Source organism: Melopsittacus undulatus, chromosome 16 (assembly GCF_012275295.1).
Source record: "Melopsittacus undulatus isolate bMelUnd1 chromosome 16, bMelUnd1.mat.Z, whole genome shotgun sequence".
Lineage (NCBI taxonomy): Eukaryota > Metazoa > Chordata > Aves > Psittaciformes > Psittaculidae > Melopsittacus > Melopsittacus undulatus.
The window spans coordinates 3,344,827-3,366,812 of NC_047542.1; the positions used below are offsets into that span (position 1 = coordinate 3,344,827).

Consider the following 21,986-nt stretch of genomic DNA (forward strand, 5'->3'; position numbering starts at 1 on the left):
CCAGGTGGCAGGAGCAGGCAGGAATGCTGATGGCATTCCCAGGCAGCCGATGCTTCCCTTTGCTCTTTGCTTCTTTCCATATTTTGGATGCTTTAGAGAGGAAAACAGCCCGAGCGTCGTCTGGGAAGGGAGCTCAGTGCCATGGACTTCCCAAAGCCAGGGGGAACCAGGGATGGAGCTGGGTATGCCATGGGGTAGCTGGGACCCTGTGCACCAGGACCGGTCCTGGTTTGCTGCCTGTCACAGCTCAGACTGCTGGTTATGATTTATTAATCTCTACATGGGGTTATATTTGGCTCCCAGCACATCTGCAGCCCTGTTTGCAGAGAGGTTTGGGTACCAACCTCACAGAGAAGATCTGCTTTGAGCATTCAGAGCTGGACTGGGGTGACCTGGAGCTGGGGACAGGCAGAGATGGGGTCCCTGCACTTGGTGCTTTCAAGGGGGCTCTGAGGCTCCTTGCTTGTAGGAAATGTGACTTGAGTTTTCCCCCATCAATGTGCTGGAATGAACCTGTTTCCTCCTGCTGTTTGTTCAGGAGAGCAAGGAGCCTTCAGAGAGGAGCCAAGTGTTCAAAGGGCCTTTGAAGACATGAATCGAAGGTTCTGAGCAAGGAAACGCTCCAGTTTTCCCTTCTCCTCCTTGGAATGCTGCAGCCAGCACCTGGCAGCCTCCGGAGCTACCTTGGTGCCAGGCTGGGGAGAGAAGGGAGGGGAATCCTGAGGCTTCCCATGTCCCTGTCCCCTCCTGAGGTCCAGCAAGGAGCAGGGGGATGCTGCATCACAACCACGGGCAGTACATCACATCAGCAGCCAAGCTGTGGTACCCGATGGGACTTTGTGATCCCTGTGGCTGGCAGGTCCCTCACAGCCCTCAGTGGGTTTGCACTTGGTTAACCTTGTGCTAAGGGCTCTCCTGACTCCTCTGCAAAGCCTGCAGGCTCCCCAGTGTATTTCAGTGTATAAGGAGGCTCCGTTCGTTGTCCATGGAGATGTCAGCAGTGCAAAGCATGCATCCAGGGGCAGGCGAGGCAGTGACATGATGAGGAAACGCTTCATAGTTTCCAGCCCTGGTCCAAATTAAGCCCTTAACCTTTACAAACGCATTTTTACAGTGCTTGTAATAAGCCCTGACCCTCTTTGTGCTGAGGCAGCCTCTTCAAACACAGGCCAGGGCACCAGCCACGCTGCACGGGAAGCACATGGATGGAGAGTGAGGAAATACAGTGCTTTTGGTTTATAGGGGTGAGAGCACACACTGAGAGCAATGGAGATCCCAAGCCATGTCCATGGGGCTGGGAGCTCTGGAACAGGCTGTAGGGACATTCCTAGATCTGGGAGGGTTGAGTCCACCCCATAATAACCCACAGACCCCAAGAGACCAGGGAGTTATTACACGCAGCTCCATAACCCCAAAGGCAGCCTGTAATTACAGTGGGATGGGGCAAAGGCTTCCTAAGCCAAACCAGCATTCCCAGCGCTGGCAGTGGCACCAGGTCTGCAAGGGGCAATTTGGGGTTTGGTTGCCCTCCCCTGTGTCCCTCCCAAAGAGATGTGGAGGCAAAGTGGAGGTGTTTGTGGCTACAGCACAGCCCAGCCCCAGTCAATGCTGGACCATGATGTGATGGATGGGCAAGGATGGGGCTGCTCTGCAGGTGACACCAGCTACACGTAGCATGACCAGGGCAGGGGACAGAGCAGCAGCAAAGGGACATGGGTGAGAACCAGGAGCTGGCAACCCCCTTAGTTTTAATGCCAAGGCACCTCTCTGGAGTGGGCTCTGTTTTGGAGCCCCATGGCATGGACTGGGGCATGGGATGTGATTCCACAACCCTGAGCATCCTGCGGCAGGGAGCAGACAGGGCAAGGATTCCCTGCTGAGGGCTGCATCCATCACTAGCCAGGGGAAGCCTGGGCTGAGCCCTGGCAGCTCACTGCACACAAAGGAAGCTATGAAGCATGTCCTATGGAAAGTGGGTGATGCCGGGAGCATCGCCCCGTGCTGACACACAGGAGCATCACTCCACTGGCCCCAGGCAAGAGTTTCCAGCAGTCGCACCGCCTCCGAGTGACCCAATCCCTCCAGATTGCCTCAAATCTTGGTCCAAGAATGTTGTTTGGGCTGAAGAATGTGTTGCTGAAAGGGAAGGAAGGGACAAGGGAGGCCGGGGTGAGAAGGGAGGTCAAGGGAGGCTTCGCCCTGCGCTTGGCATTGGGATGTGTTTCGGAGAGGAGGCTGCAGCACTCGGTGTGGAGGTTGAGCGTGTTCCCTCCACCCAGCACAGCCAACACAGAGCCCAACAGGCCCCAATGATCCCTGCATCCCTGGAGGATCCCATTCCCCTGCCTGCTCCTGTTGCAGCCTCAGGCTGGGGCTTCACAGTGAGTTTGGTTCCTCCACCTGGTACCCACAGTGAGCACCTGGCCCCAGCGGATGCTGCAGGACAGCATCCCTCAAAGGGTGCATGTCCTGGGTCATCACTGCTTTAACTTGCAGAAGCTGGAGGAGCCATGCTCCTTATCTGACCTGGCTGGGGACTGTCTGCTTTTCCAGAGCAACATCCAAGCCCTGTGAAAGCCTCCAAGCTGTTGGCCACCGGGACCCCATGAGCTGCCAGGGATGTGACGTTGGTTGACACCATCCCAGCGCCGAGCAGCAGATGTTACTGGCTGTCACCACCCTCCCCACCATCTCCCCTGGAATATGGCTTCCTGGCAGCACCCCTCCAAGCAGGGTCATTCTCTGCATCAGCTTCAAACCACATCCCTGCCCTTGGTGAGGGTCTGCCTCCATCCCACCCCACAGCAGTGCTCAATGGGGTAGAAGAGATGCTACCAGCCAAGTGAGCCCCACACACACTTCTGATGGGTTTTACCTCCTTCCAGGCCTCCTTTCCCACTCAAAGGCTTTCTCTGAATGCTTTCCCTGCAGATCCCAGTGCTGTGCTGCGGTGCAGTGAGCTGTGCTTTCCAGGCACACTCTTCCTTCCCAAATAGACCAGCTTCCTGGCAAAGTCCCCACTGTACAGCATGTCCCTCAGCCACCCTGCGCATTCCTCCTCCCTACAACAAGGGATCAGGATCTTTGCAAGGCTCCCCAGGGGAAGAGGATGTTTTGGCTGGGAAATGTCAATGGAAAGCAAGGAGAAAGCAAACCCGGAGGAGTCTGGCACCTGCAGAGCTTCTCCAAGTGATTCCAGGCTCCTGGAAGGACCTGGGCACGGGAGGGGTGGGTGGTTGGGACTCCACCTTTCCTTTCCTTTCCTGGTGGGAGGAAATGCTTTGAAGAGCTGCCTCCAAAGCTGAAGTGCACTGAGAGCCACGATGGGGACTGGGGGGGCTTCAACAGCCCCGGGTCCCCCCCCCCCCATAGGGAGAGCCATGAGTCCTGGTGCCTCTGCCCAGCCATGGGTCACCCCTGCCCCGTCCCCACGTACCCACCCCTGCATGAGCCCCGTTCCAGGCAGATGGGCAGAGCCTGCAGGGATGCCAGGCTGGCATCTCCCTCCTGCCAAGCTGCAGGCAGATTCCTGCTGTCACAGGGGCCCTTTGGTAGGCAATTTATTTGCTTTGGATGCCGCAGCCTTATCGTTCATGGAAATGTTTATCCTAAATATTTAATGGCAGGACTTGCATAAACTGAGGCTTCCTGGGGAAGAAGCTGAGGCTGAGGCAGAGCCGGCACCAACTCCTGGTGCTGCAGAAGTTAAAGAGAATTCCCCCCTTCTCCCCCTGGATCCCATCCTCAGCACCTCAAAATCAGATCCGCTTCAATCTGGCCCCAGGCCTCCTGATGAGAAACACAGGAGACCTGACAAGAGCCTCTTCAAAACAACATCCCCGATTCCACTAACTTGTTAAACAGAGGGAGCCTGGAAAGTGCCAACACTCCTATGAGAAAAGACGGGAGGGAGGGAGAGGAGGGAGGAAAGAAGAAGCAGGTTATTTATAACGCCAGCAGCATTAGGGTCTCTTCCAGTCTCTCCTGCAAACTGCCGGGAGGTCACTCCCCCAAACCACCCTGCCCTGACCACAAGCACAATATTTGAGTTGGGATCGAGGGCAGGCACCAGCCTTTGCGAAGGGGGAGACGCATCCCATGCTGCTGGACAGCCCGGAGATCCCGCAGCAGAGCAGCGAGCCTTTGGAACAGCGGCTCTCACCTCGGTAAGTTCAATCCTGGATTTAGGATGGGGGTTTGGATGTGTGTTTGAAGCCTGACTCCCATCCACATGCCAGCCACACGGGTGGCACAGCTCGAGCTGCTCACAGCTCCTCACCCATTTGCCTGGGAGCTGGATGCCCATAGCCATCGATACCCACCCCAGCTCTGCCCATTGCCTTGGCTGGGGGAGCTGGTTTCATGCCCAGCACAGCAGCAATGGGACAGGTCCATGGATGGCCACAGACTGTGAAGCCCCTAGCTCCAAACCCTGCTCCCTCTCAGGGAGAGGAGCTGACCCCTTTAGCCTGGGAACACCAGGAGGTGACATGGACCTAGTGCCCAGCACCATCAGATCCAACCCCACTGGGGTGGCGAGAAGCATCCTTCAAATGCAGCGATGCTGAGGACAAGCTCTGGGCTTACCACTGTATTGAAGGGGGGCATGAAAACAGCAGGAGGGACCCCATGGATCCATCCTACCCTGCACAGAGGCCCCCAACCCCCCCCCCCCCCCCACCAAGCAGCTCAGTACAGTGTGGATCAAGGTCTGGTATTCCATCAGGCACAGTGCCCTGGAGTGGGAGCAGGAGGAGAAGGAGCTCCTCAGTGCCTGCCAAGCTCCCCGGTTGCACACTGCATCCTGGAGGACCACGTCTCATCTGCTCCTGGGCTGTGGGAGCAGTGGAGAGGGAAGGAGGGAGAGGAGGAGGATGCATGGGAGCAATCCCTGCCTGCCATCACCTCAACCCTGCTCTGGCTCCAGCACAAGCAGCCTGCCAGGGCAGCCCTGGAGCACACGGTGCCCTCTTTGCCCCCCAGGACATCCCTCCTCAGTGCAGGGTGAGGACATGGGGGGGTCTCATCCAGAGACCCCATTGCCACCCTGCACAGTGAGGAGCACCCAGCGGCCACGTGTCCTGCAGGGCAGGAGCAGGAGCTGGCAGCGATGCACCGGCTCTGTGCTCCAGCCACGTCTATAGGAGCCAACGGGCAGGAGCAGCACAGCCCATGTATTTCCTGGAGGGATTTCAGGCTCCAAGGCTGCTCTGTCTGCTCTGGGATGAGCTGGAGCCTCCTGTGGTGCACTGGGCACAGCACCCTGTGTACAGCACAGGGCATCAGCGGAGCCTGCCCAAGCCAAGGGGCTCCGGGATGGGGTTTGCCTTGCTCTGCCCTGGCTGTGAGCCCTCGGCAGGGTCCAACAGCAGGTCTGGTGGTGGCTCCTGGTTGACCTGGCCTCAAGGGGCCGGCGGCTGCTGCCCCTTGTCCTGTTGGGAAGGGAGAGCTTGGAAGTGATCTCCCTCCAGAGAGGCAGGAGCTGCTTACCGGGATTCACAGCAGCAGTGGGAGCATCCTGTGCTGCCATGGGGGAAGGGAGAGCTGGATGAAGCCCACAGCAAAGCCTGTCACCAGCCAGCAGAGCATAAATAGAGCTGCACCAAAGCATGCCTGGAGCTCCAGCAGCCTGCTCCTGCAGCTCCCACCCTGCTCCTGCAGCTCCCACCCTGCTCCTGCAGCTCCCACCCTGCTCCCCATGCAGAGCCAGGGCAGGTGAATCCTGGTGTCCTTGCACAGCTTCGGACCATGTGTGCTGTATCTCCATCAGCTGTATCACACATACCCACAAGTAAGGGGGTTGCAAGCAAATACCCCCTGGGATGGAGGTTTCTAGCAGGCCTAAGGGGGACAACCTGCAAAGAGGGGCACATCTACAGCCACATCTTTGGGTAGGATTCCCTCAGGTCCCTGGGTTTTCCAGCTCTGCTTCCAAGCTCCACCAAAGCCATGCAGGGCTATGGCCATTTCCAGCCCCACTGGAGCCCTGGGACATTGGGGTGCAGCTCGGCTGCCTCCAACCCCGATGCCACTGATGGGTTCCTCCTCCTTTCTCCCCCACCCAGGTCCCTGCAGCACCATGCTCTGGGCCCCCATCCTCATCCTCGCTGGGCTCTGTGGAGCCTCCCTGGGCCAGTACAATGAAGAAGAAGACATGGCTTGGTTGCAGTACTACATGAGGCAGTCCCGGATGTCCTCCTATAACTACGTGCCCTACTACGAGGATGAGAACACCCCTTATGTGTATTCCTACCTGCCAGCTCCGGATACAGAGGCAGAGCCTGGGCCTGAACCACAGCAAGCATCATCCTGGCAGTGTCCCCAAGAGTGCGATTGTCCCCCCAACTTCTCCTCAGCCATGTACTGCGACACCCGGACCCTGAGGTACCTGCCCTTCGTGCCCTCCCGCATGAAATACGTCTACTTCCAGAACAACCTCATCACTGCCATCCAAGAGGGAGCTTTCGACAACGCCACGGAGCTGGAGTGGTTGGCACTGCACAACAACCGCATCTCCAGCGAGAAGATGGGCAAGAAGGTGTTTGCCAAGCTCAAAAGCCTGGAGAGGCTGTACATGAACAACAACAACCTGACCAAGATGCCCAGCCCCTTGCCCCGCTCCCTCAGGGAGCTGCACTTGTCTTACAATCAGATCTCCAAGGTGCCCTCCAATGCCCTGGAGGGACTGGAGAACCTCACTGCCCTGTACCTCAGCCACAACTACATCTTCGAGATGGGAGCATCCCTCAAAGGCCTCAAGTCCTTGATCCTCGCTGATCTGAGCTACAACCACCTCAGGAAAGTCCCCGACGGGCTCCCGATGGCTTTGGAACAGCTCTACTTAGAGTACAACTACATCAACACCATCCCCGAGGACTATTTCAAGGTCTCTCCCAAGCTGCTCTATGTACGGATGTCCCACAACAGCCTGACAAACCAAGGTCTCTCCACCAACACCTTCAACAGCAGCAGCATCCTCGAGCTGGATCTCTCTTACAACAGGCTCCAGAAGATCCCCCGGGTCAGCACCAACCTCGAGAACCTTTACCTGCAAGGGAACCAAATCAACGGTGAGCAAAACCCCATCCACCAAAGCACAGAGGAGCAGGGGCTGGTGGTGGGATGGGGAGATGGGGATGCAGAACCTCCCCATGGGGCACTGCTTGTGGGAATGAGCAGGAAGCTGGAAGCTGGGAGACTTCTTGATGGCCCTCAGCAAGGCAGGAGCATGGCCTGATGTGTCCCAGCACAACCCAGCAGTGACGCCCAGCACCGCACTGGTTTTGCTGAGCACTCATCAGAAGCCTGGTTAGAGAATAGAAACTGGGCTGAAGCTGATGCCCAGCCTGGGGAGGGGACTTCACCTTTAGCTCAGCATCGTACCCATCACCAACAGAGCAGCCAGAGGTGGGGAGGGCCCCATGGTCACTATAAATGGGAGCACTCATTCCTGTGGCCAGTGCTAATGCAGGGGACAGGGATGGAGCAGAGCCCTGCAGGGCACCAGCACAGCCCATAGCCCCAAGCCCCCTCCAAGGGCTGGGTCTGCAGGCAGGGGACACATCCCTGCCAGGGCTGGGACAGACGGGAGCTCTGGGTTATTAGAGCCACGAATGCAGCATCTTCTGCCAGGGCCAGAATTCCCTCTGTGTAATACACAAATAAATAAAAGGAACAGATTGTTCTGGGGCTGATGGTTATAAAAATAAGCCAGGAAAAAAAACCAACACGACCCAGCCAAGGAGAATCCTGGGAAAATCCAGGTTTTCTGCTCTCATCTGCCATGGGCAGGATCATCCCAGAGCAGTGCAGGACCCCCAAAGCAAGCCTTGGGATGGGGACAGGGATGTGCCAGTGCAGCCAGAGGGAACACTCAACCCAGAGAGCAGGGAAACACGAATCCAAAACCAGATTCCCAAGTGTTTGCTCTCTGTAGCTGTTAACGTCTGCCCATAGATGCCATGGAAGGACCACAGAGCCCCCAGCCCAACGCAGGGGCCCGCAGCAGCCGCTGCCTCCCCCGGCAGCAGCCGGCCTGGAGCTCTGCTGCCATCTAGGCGGTCGCTTCTCTCCCAAACCATCTCCTCCATCCTTCCAAAGCCCTGGATTGGGATGGAGCGTCCCTCAGTGGTGCCTGGAAGGGGGATGTCTATGGGCATGGGGTGGGGACAGGGATGTCCAACCTCCTGGATGTGCTACGCAGTGCCCAAGCCTGCAGGATGCAGCGTGTGAAGCCTCAGAAGCATAAACCACGACAAGCTGTGGCTGCCCCATCCCTGGCCAGGTTGGACGGGGCTTGGAGCAAGCTGCTCCAGTGGGAAGTGTCCCTGGGTTGGAACTGGATGAGATTTAAGGTCCCTTCAACCCAAACCAGGCTGTGATTCCATGATAGAGCAGCTCTGAGGTCAGTGCCCTCAGATCCATCCCCTGAGCATCTCCCCCTTGACACCTCTCACCTCTCTCCCTAAAGCTCAACCACAGCACAGGGGCTGCGGCTTCAGCCTGTTCTGAGCTCTCCATCTCCCCTCTCCCTGCAGAGTTCTCCATCAGCAGCTTCTGCACCGTGGTGGATGTCATGAACTACTCCAGGCTCCAGGTCCTGCGGCTGGATGGGAACGAGATCAAGCGGAACGCGGTGCCCCCCGATGCGCCCCTGTGCCTGCGCCGAGCCACCATCATCGAGATCTAACCCGGCCTGGCCCCCTCCCCAGCTCAGGACTTAGCTCTCCCCTTCTCGGGAGACCCTCACCCCTGTTTAATGCAGCTTGACACGATTTGACTTGGCTTCCGCAGCAGCACAGTGCGGGTGCTCCAACACCAGCCCACAGGAGCTCTTGTCCCCCATCCGCTCCCTCTTCCCAGCTCTTTGGCCATGCAGAGTGGGACATTCCCCCTCTGATCCTCCCCAAAGTGCTGCACCCATTCACCTCCTCCCCCTGGTTTGGGTGGGATGCAGCGGGATGGGATGCAGCTCATCCCACCTCCAAACACAGCACCGAGCATCTGACCCCATGGGGAGGGGTTGGGTCCTGCAGAACCACCAGATCCGAAAGGACTCACCCCAAGCCTGTGGGCCCTGGGAGCAGCATCAGGAGGTTGGAGATGTAAAGGGTTAAAAATACCCCAGCATCCCTCAGTCTTGGATGGGGAAGAGCAAATCCACTCTTTCCCTTGATCTTTTCCCCCTTCCATCTGCTCCAGAGATAAAGGAGAAACTGCTGTGGTTGGAGAGAAACAGCCACCAAGGGGGGCTCACACCGTCCCCCAGGCCACCAGTTCAGGGCAGGACCAGGCTCACGGGATGAGGCAATTCCCAGTGCCACCATCCCCAGCTCCATCCCAGCTCCAGGGTCTCCCCATTACAGCATCCATAACAACACCATTGCAGTGACTTGGTTCCTCGGACGGTTTAGTTTGGGAACCAAAGGGGCAGCTGAGCTTTGGGGCTGACCTGCAAGATGCCCCCCAAGACCCTCCGCATTTAAACTGCATGCTGACTCTAGGCACAAACCCAACCCTGTGCTACCAGCAGCGCATGAGCTCTACATCTCATACCCCCAATAAAGCCCTTTCTGTAACTGCACGCACCGTGTCTGAGGAATCCCAAAAGCAGATGCCAGAGTCTGGGAATGGGGGCGGCTCCTGCACACCAGAGCTTCTCCAAGCGTCATCCAGGCTGGGTTGGTTGCACCAGCCGGGATATGTGCAGCAACCGCCTTCCCCACAGTGAGGAGCTGCTGCTCCAGCACATCCCAGATGGATCCGTGCTTATTCCACACATGGAAAAGGGTTGGTAGCGAGGGAAGGGATGGAGGCACCGCCGGCTTCTGGTCCCGGTTCTTGGGATGCTTTCAGGTTCTTCTGGATCCCAAACCAAAGGACCCCACTGCACACCCAGCCAGCCCTAGGCGCTGTCACTAGATACCAGCATTGCCTCTCACACACGATCCTGTCCAGGCTGGAAGGGTGGCCCTGGCCAAAACCATAGCACCCATGGGTGCCCACCACAGGCAGCACTTGCTTGGGTGAAGCTGGGCTGAGACATGGGGTGAAATCAGCTCCCACTGGGAAAAAGGGCTCAGGGAGAGGCAAACCTGACCCTGCTTTGGGATAGCGAGAGCAGAGCCATGCACTGAGCGGCCTTGGGATGTCCCAGAGCCCTGCAGCTCCAGCGCAGGACGGCTCCAATGGGTACCACAGGCCATCATCATCCTCCTCTTCCTCTGGGCAGCACCCAGCAGGCCGGGTGGGAAGGGGATAGACCAGAGCTACAGCCCCCAGTCCCACACCAACCACATCCCTTCAGGAGCAGCAGTGGATGATGCTTGCAGGCTCCATCTAAAACAAACCCATCCCCTCCATAGGGACATAGCAACAGGATCTGCCCCCAGCAGAACAAACCCCAAGAGCAGCAGCCACTCGATGCTGCTTTATCCACACAGGGATTGCTGATTTACACCAGCTGGGGCCCTGCATCCCTTGGGGTAGAAGTGATGGGGTCAGCTCACCCTGCCCCACTTCTCACCATTCGGGCCCCATTGGTCCTGGCCGAGCCTACGAGTGCCCAATCACCACCTTGTTGTGGTGGGGCTGGCTCATACCCCTCCTCCTCCTCCTCTTCCTCCTCCTCCTGTTGCTGGGAGGAGATGCAGTGTCCAGGGGGCCCCACTGCCTGCATCCCACCGGGAAGGAGGAGGAGGAGGAGGAGGAAGGGAGGGGGGAGCTCAGGGCTTTGTGCAGACCCAAAGGAGGGGGAAACCCCAAACCAACACAAAGAGCTCCCCCGGCCCCTCGGGGCTGAGCCTGAGGCTTTGTGGGGTCCTGCAGGAGGCACCAGCAGCTGCTGCCTCCCCATCACCCTGTGTCTGTCCCTGCACAAGACCCAAACCTCAGCATTCCCAAGAGGATGGGCACGATTCCCTCACCCCCCCCCCCCCCCCCATTTCTTCTCTGCTTCTTTCCAGCCTCTTTCCCCCCACATTCCTTCACTTTCTTTCATCCCTTTGCAGCTCGAACCCTTCCCAAGCCCTTTCCAACCATCCCTTCAGGAGCACATTTCCCTGGGAAGTGCAGGATTTGCGTTTAACAACAATCCCTGGAAGATCTTTCCCTTTGGAAAATAGGTTTGACCCAACTGCCCCATCCAGGGATGGGGGTTCCAGGCACGGCTCCATCCCTGCACTTCCCTTTGCTCAGTTCTTCACCTCAGACCTTGGCTGAGTGGAGGGGACAAAGGGGCCAGCAGCAGGGTCACGGTGCCACCACCACGTCTGCAATGGGCAATAAAGGTTGATTATTAACCAGGTGCTTGGATCCAGCCCATGGGAAGAGATAAGGGAAGTGCAGAGGCAGCAGGAAAAGGGGCTGGCACAGCACCAGGATCCCAAGGGATGAGCCCGTTTCACAGGGACAAGACAGAGGCTCGGAGGGACAGAGGATCCTGCTCTTGCTGCTCCACATCGGCAGCAAATGGAGGTGGGATTCTGGGAATGGGGCAGGAAATTCCCGATCTGTTCAGCTCCCATTCTTGCCTCCCCTTTTGTTCCACTGCCATCTGTCCTGCAGCACATGCGGGAAATACCAAGCCAGGCTTTGTCCCTGCTCCACATCCCAGCCCTGTGCCCTGCATGTGGGGCACGGGCTCAGCATCCCTCCTCTCCCTCCCTTCCTGAAGGGGGGTTCATTGCTCTGACACCCCAGCCCTCCATAGGATCCAGGCGCATGGCCTCGGGCTGCAGCTGAACCCCATCACCAGTCATTCCAAAGGGGACAAAGGAAGAGGGAAGCTCAGTGCCCCTCAAACTGCCAGAGACCCCCGTCAGGCTCCTCTAAGCCCCCCCAGCACATGGTCTGTGCTTGGGGGCGGCAGATCCCAGCCAGTCCCTCTGCAGAGCCCCCCATGGGGACCAGGAGGAGATGCTCTATGGGACCGTATGGGGTGTCTGAGCCCCGACCCGGCCTTTTAACTCACAACAAAGCCCTGGAGGAGGCAGCAGGGGCAGCTGCTCCGCTCCAGCCCCAGCCCTCTCCTGCTCTGCTTTATCCGGTGCTATAATAGAAACAAACTCCCTGGTAAAAGGGCATTGTCAGAGGGAAAATGGGCCTCGCCCTTCGTCTGGCAGCTGGGAATGCCGGCGGCAAGCGGGGCTTAGGGATATTGTTGCCTCCAGCCTGTTTCCAGTAACGCATTTCCCGGAGGCTCCCCAAAGGAGAGGGTGTTGCATCCCCCTGCCATTGACACCGACAGCTCCCAGGGATACCCATTGGGATGAGAGGCCCCTGGCAGAGGGGATGGGGCAGGTACCAGCCCCATGGAGGGATGCTCCAGCAGCTCCTGACATGAGCTGGTGGGTCCTGAGGCTCAGACTCCAGCATCACCCTTAAATCCTTCTCCTTCTGGGCCATGGGGCTGGCAGGGGACCCACAGCTCCTTGCATGCTGCTGCTGCCGTAGTTGAGATGTGGCCTCATGAGACCTTCCTGGGTCAGTGCCATGATCCCTCCTCGGAGCTGGGAATTGCAGTTCCAGGACACGCAGGGCTCGTCCCAGCTTCCAGCTCCAGGCTGGGCCCAGAGCCGGGCTCAGCAGGAAGCAGATGATGGCTCCAAGGCCTGAACAAAGCCCAGGCACCGCTCCATAAGGAAGCACAAACAGCCTCGGGATGGACTCTGGCTGCTCCCACCATCCCCTGCTCTCTCATTGCTGTGCACCAGGGTATAGGATCCCTCAGGGACAGGGGCACAGCATCCCTTGGGACAAAGGGCACAGCATCCTTCAGGATGGGGGCACAGAATCCATTGGGACAAAGGGCACAGCATCCTTCAGGATGGGGGCACAGAATCCATTGGGACAAAGGGCACAGCATCCTTCAGGATGGGGGCACAGAATCCATTGGGACAAAGGGCACAGCATCCCTTGGGAGCAAGGCGCATGGCACCCCTTGGGGCCGTGGCCACAGCACCCTTTGGTGTGGGATGCTCCCCACCAAGCACCAGCAGCCGTGGCACAGTGTCAGGGCACCTCGTGCTGCACTGGGGGTGCTCAGCACCGCGTTACCCAACACCACAGCCCCCTAAATAACAACCACGGCTATTATCCCACTGAACAAGAGGCACAGCCCCCCCGGTGAGCCCTGCCCTGACCCAGGCACTGCTGGGGCCGCTCTGCTCCCCATGGAACAAAAGGTGCAAGGTTCAGTGGTGCGTGAAAGGAGAAACAGAACCCGGCCCCGGCGCGCAGATGGCAGCAGTTGTCCCCACGCACCAGTTGCTGCTGCCAACAAACCCCTTTTATCCCCCAATAGGTCGTAAAGGAGAGAGATGGAGCTGGTCCCAGTGTCGGGGAGGGGGCTGGGATGGATGGATAGGGATGGGGATGGCTACAGGGAAGATGGAGAGGGGCTTTGGACAAGGGATGTAGGGACAGGCCAAGGGGAATGGCTTGAACCTGCCATAGGGAAGACTGAGATGAACGCTTAGGCTTGGGAAGAACTGGGAGGGGGCAGATAAAGTTCCCCCTGGTACTAAGGCAGCCTGTACACCAGGAACCAGGATCCTGCCAGCAGGAAAATGACGAGCAAACTAAGAATAGAAGCTGAGTCAGTTACTACAAGGCTGCCAGGGGCTGGTTGACTCCTCACGGGATACTCCATGGTGTAAGAGCTGTATTTTTATCTCACCTTTTCAATGATACTGCCCCAGATGGCAGGCAGGGAGCACAGCATGATGGCTCCCACAGCATCGTACACTGGTCCTGCTGGGCCAGAGGGAGGAAGGCCACCATCATCTGCCTTCACCCAGCCTTTGAACAGGGATGACTCCTGGGCCACCAGCTCCTCCTGCCATCCCTGTTCCACAGGCAGCAGCAATTGGGGTGTGCTCATAGGAACTAATGAAGGGCTGAGTTCAGACAGGAGCAGAGATCATGGGTTGTTTGCCTCTCAGGGGTGGCACACTATGACCAAAGCAGGGACAAGCCCGTGCCCCAGTGGCACAAGGAACCCACCTGGCTGTGATGTGATTTAAGCACTCCCAAACTCCCTCACTTTTGGGCTGAAACCACCACAAGATGGTTGAGAGAAGGGCTTTAGGTGAGGTCAGCTTGAAGAGGAGAGCAGAGAGGGGTTGAGCACAAGCTGAGCATCCCCACCTGAGCAAGCAAGGCTGCAGTTATGGCCTCTCCGTGCAGCCAAAACAGGATCTGCTGTGAATCAACCCAGCTGCCTTTGCCATGACAGGCCCAGAGCATCCTCCATTGGCTTGAGTGTTTGAGCCCCATGATCCCTCCCCCTTCCTCTGCCCAGGATTCCTCAGGGCTGCTGAGCCAGGACCTGCACCACGCTCAGGTCATGAATTGCTGCATTGGTGCCATTCCCAGGGTTGGGCAGTTGACTACATAACAACCTCCATGCCCTGGCAGGACACCAGATTCCTGCTCCCCAAGCCAGAAGCCTGCAGTCAGCACAGGGCAGGACACCCACAGCCCTGTGTTAGTCACCAGACCCATTCCCAGCCTTCATTCCATGGGCTCAGAGGGTCAGGGTGAGAATCAGCCTGTTGACAAAGCAGCTTCTTTCTAAAGCTCCTTGCCACAACCGGCTGGTAGGAGTCACCCACACTGGAGCCAAGCCCACAGCACTCCCGAGCGTGGGATCTGGGCTGCAATCCCAACCCTCGCCCTCTCTTCCCCAGCTTCCAACAACAAACCACAGATCATTTATGCTGCTACGTATTTATTAAAGTAACAAAAGCATCTGACAAAGGATCTGTACATTCTGGATATAAAAAGAGGACTGTACAGTGCGAGGAGCCCTCCATGGGTAGCTTTACACACTCCCCATTTGCACCCAATACAAAAGCAGGTCCCGGTCAACAGTCCAGCTGGTCAAAACCCCACCAGAAACCCCTCCAATCCATTGTCTCCATACACACACACACTCAGCACCACGGTGGAGCATCAGGCTTGGAGGCAGAAGGCAAGAGAACAGCGATTCACAGCTTTAACCAGCTACAAGAGAGGAATGGGGCAGACCCCGAGTTTGGGTTTTGAAGCCAAAATCCAACACCTTTACCATGAGACTCCTCTCCAGCAGGGACAAAAAGGAGCCTTGGGTATCTCAGCTGTGGAAGTGAGGGTGTGTTAAGGGCAATTCTGGTGTGTTCCTTTGGTGAGGGCTGCTCCTGAAGAGCTCTTCTGGGAAGAGGAAGGGAAAGGAGTCAAAAGGAGGAACATGAGAAACAAGAACCCAAGGAAGTACCAGCCTTGAGGAAAATCCCCATCTCAGCAAGGGGTCCTGCAAAGCAAACACTGCCTGCAGCTCTCACCATGGGCTTTCCACATGAGCCGGTCCCAGAAGCACCAGGATCCCTTTGCCTTGGAAAGGGAGATGGTTTTCCATAAGCTCCCAAGTGCTGCCCTCTCAGTGAGGTCACCTATTGCACAAGTTCACCAAGGGAAAAGCCCCAAGTGCTTCAGTTCAGCTTTGCTGACGGGGGAAATTCAAGTGATGCAGAGGGAAGTGATGCAACCCCAGAGCCACCGTCTGCTATTCCCGTTCCAAGGACAAACAACTCCCCTGTTTGACATCAGAGGGCTGCTTTTCCAGGTCTGGAAGTCAGGATTTGAAGCTTACAAGAAGCTTTAGGGCTCAGAGATGGGGACTTGTGCTGGATTATTCTTACCTATGAAAACCCAAGCTAATGATTGTGGTGGTTGGAGGCTTCCTTCCTCTCCCAGAGCACCCAAGATGTGGAAATATATTGCACAAATGTCTGAGAACTTGATTCATCCAAGGCTGGGCAAGAATGACTCTGGTTAGAGCAGTCAGTGCCAGGGCAGAGAAGACAGAGGTTAAAAGCCATGGGCTCAGAGAGAGGGCTGGGAAAGCCTCATTCCAGCCACCGTGGCCAGGTCCTGCTTCCTCAATGCAGGATCACTGGAGGAGCTGGTAAGTGAAAAGGCAACAGATATACAACACCCTGGGAAAGGCTCATTCCCCCTCCTTGGGGCAGCACTTTCAGCTCCCATCCCATTGTGGGTTTAAGGGCCAAATCCTGACCATCACTGGGGCAGAGTCTCCCTGAATACCAGCACCCCAGGACTACAAGAGGAGGTTTGCCTGAATAGGCAGAGCACAGGAGCATTCATTGTGCAAAACTTGTGTACCAAGAGATCAGAACCAAGTGATGCCCCTTACCAAGGTGCCAGCAGAGACAGCTCCCAGGGCCACCACATCACCCAGAACAGGAGGAGAAGGAAGTGCTGTGACTTTAAAAGCAGCATTAGGACACCAAAGCATCCAACCGCCCCAGAGAGGAGGAAGAGACCCCCCCAAGTACTTCTGATTAAGGGAAAAGGGGGTTCTCACACACCAACCTCCACAGCACAAGGTGAGTTGCTTCAGCTCTTCTGGAGAAGTGACTCAGCAAGCACAGGAGGCCACACAGGAGTAGTGTGGGTCATGGGCTGCTGTCTAAGCTGCACATAGCAGAAAGGCTTTGTAATTCACAGCTGCTCAATGACTCAGGTACCAGGGAGCACCAGGACCTGGCAGTGCTGCAGTATTCATCCTGGGGACCAACTCTGCGAGGCCTGAGCCCCAGAGCATCTCTGCCTTGCTCCACTTCACAGGACACAGATACCCACACAGCCCCTTTCAGCAGCCGATAGGAAAGACAGAGGGGATGGAGACAGGTCACGGTCCCCCTCATTTCGTGCTGGGAGTGGGGCAGAGCAGAGCTGCAATACTCACAAAGTGGGTCCAGAGATGTGCAAAGGCAAGAAGAGAGGGATCCAGGGTCCCCAGCATCACCCAGCCCTGAGGTGAGCTTCCCACAAGCACTTTATCCAGGCCCCAGAGAGATCAGACCAGCTGAGGGGTGAAGTTAGCAGAGGGAAGACAGCAACTCCTTCATCCCTTCCCCAACACTATTGCAATACAGCACCAGTGTTGGGTACCGGGGCGGTGAAAAGGTGACACAGAATCAGCCACCACCAAGCCACACTTCCCAGCCTGGCTCTTCCCCCTCATCCTCCATTCCAAGCTGCCCAAGTGACCAAACCAGCCCCAAATGACCATCCAACACTAATTAGGTAGATATCAGCTTCAGAATAAAAACTCATCAGCTTGCAACAGCTTTAGAAAAGGCACCTACAGACACCGCTCCAGCCCGAAGCGGTGCCAAATATTTTAATTATGGATTTTCTTGGATTTTTTTAAAAAATATAAATAGCTCTTCATCTTAAAAATAGATCCTCAGGTGAGGTATACAGTAGCCTGTGTCTTGGCAGTGTATGGACAAGAGGAGTATTTAGCTGGAGACAGTCATGATGTAGTTCTTGGAAGGACTGGTGCGACCCAACATGAGCTGGTTCTTGCAGGTGAGCACCCCATAGGAGCTGCCTGGTTTCGTTGCAGTCGCTTCGTACAAGACACAGATGGAGCCGTCCTCCCCGATGCGGTACGAGACCTCGTAGGGGTCCACCCAGAGCGTGAGCTCACTGGGCAGGAGCTGGTAGAGTTGTGAGACACTGAGTCCTATGTGGCTAGCTGCCTTGCTGATAATGGGGTCCATTTTGTGGTTGATGCGGATGCAGCGATACCCAGAGCCTTTGAAGGGTTTCTCAGGAAACCAGTGGTGTTTGTAGTGCTCTGTAAGGGAAGCGAGAAGGGAAGAGCTGTGAGCAGCAGCTCGGAGGAGGGCTGTGTCCCGCTGCGGTCCCAGCTTAGGCTGTCCTCCTTAGGCTGCCTCCAGCAGACAGAGGCTCCAGATCCGAGCACTCAACTGCTCCAAGGCACAGGAACGCAGCTCTTCGGGTCCCAGACACCCCAACCACAGGGATGGGACCCCAACACCATCTCACCCCGAACACCGCGGTGGCCATGGCAGATACCCTATCACCGGCAACAAACCACCGCAGCCAGGGAGTAACATCCAGGTCGTTCCCTAAGCTCCGGGGCACGCTGCTACCCCTTATCTCAGCACAGCAGCAAACCAACGGCCCCTCCCTAGGGCTGATAACGTAAAGCTGGGTCAGGCTGGGAGGAGACGCTTGAACCACCCCATGGGGATGGGAGAGCCAAACCCCACCGACACAGGGCAAAGAGATCAGCTTGGGATCATCTGTACCCTGATCCCAGAAGGAGCAGCTTCAAGCAGATGGGTTGCACAAAGCCCCCAGCCTAGGAAGGGAATCGATTCACTTCCAGAGCCCCCCAGAGGCACCGGTGGGTGCTCAGGGAGGCACAGGCATCCCTACCAGTGCCCAGACGGGCACCCAAAGGCACGAAAGCAACAAGGGCAGCACAGAGGGTGCCCGACACAAGAGGCACCCAAGGGGGGCCCCAGACACCGGGAGCAAACCAAAGGCCACCAACGGGTCCCTCTCCCCCCCCCGGAGCCCTGCGCTGCCGCTCACCTGCGAGCGCCTCCCGCAGCGCCCCACTGAAGACCTGGAGCTGCTGCTCGCTGACGCAGCCCCGCGTCCGCAGCAGACCGGAGACGAAGCCGACGGCGGCGGCGATCTCGGGGACCATGTCCTGCCGCGGACCGCGGCGGTGGCTCCTGCGGGACCGGGATCGGGGCGACGGGATGGGAGCACCGGGAGCCTCAACGGCCGCTGCGCGATCTGCGGCGCCCGCTCCGCGCTGCGCCTATATGGGATGGCCCGGGATGGCGTCATGGGCGGTGGCGGCGCTGATTGGCTGAAGGAGGCGGTATGCAAATAGAACCTGACCTCAGCGCGGGGGAAGCGGTGACGTCACGGCGCGATGGCAACAGCAACGGCGGCGGGGGGGGGGGGAGTTACCGGCAGCTGTTTTGGGGCTGACCCGGGATGGGGGGGACGGGGCCGGGGTCGGATGAGGCTCTGCTCCCTGCACCCCCTGCCCCAGTACAGGGGCACCCATGGACCCGGCTCTAGGGGTACCCGGTGTCCGAGGTGACCCCCCCTCCGGTGTGGGGGCCCCGGTGATGGGAGCCCGATCCTGATCCTGGTGCCCTTTCCCTTTGGGGCACTGGGATGTACGTGGCATCACTGGATCAGTGGGACTGCCTCGGAACAAACAGCACAGAGCGGTCACTGGGGTGTCCGGCGGCAGTGATACCCTCCTGTCTCCAGTGCAGGGAGCCTGTGTCCCTCCCACCAGGCTCCCATCACCAGATTTCCTTCCCCAAGACACATCCCCATTCCCTGAGAAAGGCTGAATCGTTTCCAGTAGCTCCCAGCAGTGTGCAGTGAACACTGAACCGTGTCCGCTGCTGTCTCACTCCTGAGGAGCATTTAGGGTGAGGAGCAAGGGCACCATCCCTCCTTGCAGCCAGAAGCCAGGCGGGAGGATGAGCAGGATGCCAGGGGAGGCGGCTGCAGCACAGGGGATGTGTCGGATCATGGAACAGGGCGAACAAGACAAGGCATGTATGGAGCAGCACCAAGCGTCCTTGGTTGCCACCATCCAGCCCAGCGAGAGGGCAGAGGAGGAGCGCACAGCCCTGGTGCTTAGTGTGGTGCCAGCAGCACCGAGAAGCCACCACAAAGCAGGAGCTGCCCCAGTGCTGGCACCAAGGCAGCTCCTGCTGAAACTGGCCCCAAGCTAAAGCAGCAGGAGGAGGACAAGCTCTTTTCTTGCCTTGGCTTTGATCAACCATGAGAGAGTCAGTATCAACTCAGGACAGGATTTCAGAATGAATATTCCCTTGGCAGAGCAGCGAACTTGTTCCAAGGCATTGTCTCACAGCCTCAGATGCCTCCTTTGGCATGAGCTGAAGCCACAGCTCTGATGTGAGCCCCAATGAAAACGCCTTCTCCTATGGCTGGGGCCTCATTTGGCATCTCCACAAGCAGTGGGTGCAGCTGGAATAAACCAAGGCAGGGAATTAGATCATCTGGGTTTGCCTGTGCCCCAGGAGCAGCCCCATAGAGACACCGCTGGTTCCCACAGTGCTGCTCCCGGCATTCCCAGTGAGGAGGATCATGCTGCCAATGCTGCCCTGCCACAGCTCCTGCTGAACCACCACTGCCTGCCTGCCTCAGAAGTGGTTCCCAGTACCCATAAGGTCACACAGCTCCAGTTATTCCTGTAGCTCCCAAACAGTAGGATTTTGGGAGGCCTTTTGCTGGAGGTTCGATTTATTGGCACCTCTGGCATTCCTATGGGCACGCACTCTTAACAGGGGGGTCCACACCTGAAGCGTGAGAGGATGGGGATGGAGCAATGGGTAACCAAGAGAGCAAAGTGGAAGGTGAGCTTTAAGGTCCCTTCCAACACAAACCATTCCATGGTTCCCTGATACAACATATAGCACCCAAGCAAGGGTCTGTGCTGACCCCCTTCATGTTGTGTGCAGCTCCAGGAAGAACACTTTGGGCAGCAGGAGCAGAGGTAGGGGAAGAAGGAAGAAGACAGAGTCAAGGGTTCCCCGAGTCCTCCCCTCTCCATCTGCCGCTCCGTCCATCCACAAGGAATCGAGCAAATCTCTTGCTGTAAACCAGCTTTACCTTTGTAAGCTTTGAAATAAACCCAAGGATTAAAGTCTAAGGAGGGTTTTTTCCTTCTTCTTCTCCTTTTTCAAGTCAGTAGCACACATGAAGGAGCCCCTGGGGCATGTGAAACCCAGTGCAGGGCAGGGACATGGGTTATGCTGCTGCAGCAGGCAGAGGCCCCTGGATGCGAGCCCTGACCATGCACAGCTTCACTGCTTCAAACACAGCAGCACCACCAGCACCATGCTAGGAAGCAAGACAACCCATCCCATGAAGAAGATCCCCTTTATACCAACAGATCCCTAAAAGCTAAAGCAAAAATAACCCCTTGACTCTTGTGCCGTAGAGCGGAGGAGGCCTGAGCAGAGCTCACAGCCCATCCGGGCAAGCTGAGAGCAGGGAAAAGGGCTTGTTTTCTTCCCATCCAGTAGAACGAACACATTAAAAGGTACTTGAATGGTATCATCCATCCCTGAGTCACTGGACAGTAATTGGAGCAAGAGGTCTCCTGTCCTCCAGCCTGCACTAATAGCAAGGGCAGGTTCCTTTGCCATTAGGGCTAACAGTGTTGGTTAAGTGCTGGTGCTGATGTGGCCCTGGCAGGCAGGTTCCCCTGGTCCCCCCTGCTCCACAAGTGGTGGCACCATTCTCCAAACTCAGATCTTCCATTTATTCCTTCATCATGGGCTATCCACAGGCTGCCCCTGCATGGCCTTTGTCTTGTGTGTTCCTATGGTCAGACACAGGCCCTGCGTTGGGAAATCAGCTTGTCTTTGTTAAGCCCTTCCAAGAAGAGATTTCCTGTGGAGCTCAAGGAGCTCTAAGCGGGTTATGTGCCCAGGATTTCCAGCCTGATGCCTTAAAGACAGGGCATCAGACTCCATACGTGCTTCCAGAGGCATCCACAATAAACAGACCATTGGAAAATAGACTTCACTTGAACAAGAGAACTTAGAACTGGGTTTATGGATGAGTTTCTGGCCTGTGTTTAGCTGGAAATGGCTGAGAGCATTTAGATTTCAACTGAAGCAAAAAAAAGAGAGAACAAAACCCAATAAACTTCTCCCTAGCAATTGGCCAGACTGGATCTGCAACTGGTTTGGCAGGAAACCGAAGCGCAGATAGGCTTTCAAACACTCTGGCCCTGTTTATCCAAATGAGCTTCCAAACCAGTTGAGCTGGAAATTTGACAGTAAAAGGGGAACATTTGGCTTTCAATCAAGGGTTAACACTCAGCATGGACAGAGGGAGCTGCTCCCGTCACCGTCAGCAATTCCCAGTGTTTCATGTGCACCTACAAGGCGCTGTTCCCACGCTGAGCTTGGACGTGCTGTGATTTCAGGGCATGATGACACCTCTTTGTGCAGGAGACACAAACCAGCTCCCAGCTCTCCTCCAATACCATGGTGGTCCAACAGCCCCAGTATGAACCCACACCCCTATTAGGAGCAATAGGATGGTTACAGAGAATTAACATTCAAATCCTAATGATGGGAATTGCCCTG

At 57.0% G+C, this 21,986-nt stretch overlaps 2 protein-coding genes across 2 annotated transcripts; one reads left to right on the forward strand and one right to left on the reverse strand.

Annotated features, from left to right (window-relative positions):
- The first annotated feature begins 6,079 nt into the window (after positions 1 to 6,079).
- On the forward strand, positions 6,080 to 8,689 carry FMOD (fibromodulin). Its single transcript, XM_034069851.1, has 2 exons — positions 6,080 to 7,070; positions 8,538 to 8,689. Exons 1-2 carry the CDS (start codon positions 6,080 to 6,082, stop codon positions 8,687 to 8,689), a joined length of 1,143 nt encoding a protein of 380 aa, XP_033925742.1.
- A 6,022-nt stretch (positions 8,690 to 14,711) lies between these two features.
- Positions 14,712 to 18,617, reverse strand: BTG2 (BTG anti-proliferation factor 2). The gene is made up of 2 exons (XM_005142851.4): positions 18,418 to 18,617; positions 14,712 to 17,650 (listed from the first exon to the last, which is right to left on the reverse strand). The coding sequence occupies exons 1-2, from the start codon at positions 18,533 to 18,535 to the stop codon at positions 17,310 to 17,312; spliced, it is 459 nt and encodes a 152-aa protein (XP_005142908.1). The 5' UTR covers positions 18,536 to 18,617; the 3' UTR covers positions 14,712 to 17,309.
- Between the last annotated feature and the right edge of the window lie 3,369 nt (positions 18,618 to 21,986).

Excerpts from the sequence above, each read along its gene's own strand:
- FMOD (XM_034069851.1), top strand. The coding sequence starts at position 6,080 with ATGCTCTGGGCCCCCATCCTCATCCTCGCTGGGCTCTGTGGAGCCTCC. Across the intron at positions 7,071-8,537 it reads GCAAGGGAACCAAATCAACG|AGTTCTCCATCAGCAGCTTC; the intron begins GTGAGCAAAACC and ends CTCTCCCTGCAG.
- BTG2 (XM_005142851.4), bottom strand. The coding sequence starts at position 18,535 with ATGGTCCCCGAGATCGCCGCCGCCGTCGGCTTCGTCTCCGGTCTGCTG. Across the intron at positions 17,651-18,417 it reads GCTGCGGGAGGCGCTCGCAG|AGCACTACAAACACCACTGG; the intron begins GTGAGCGGCAGC and ends CTTCCCTTACAG.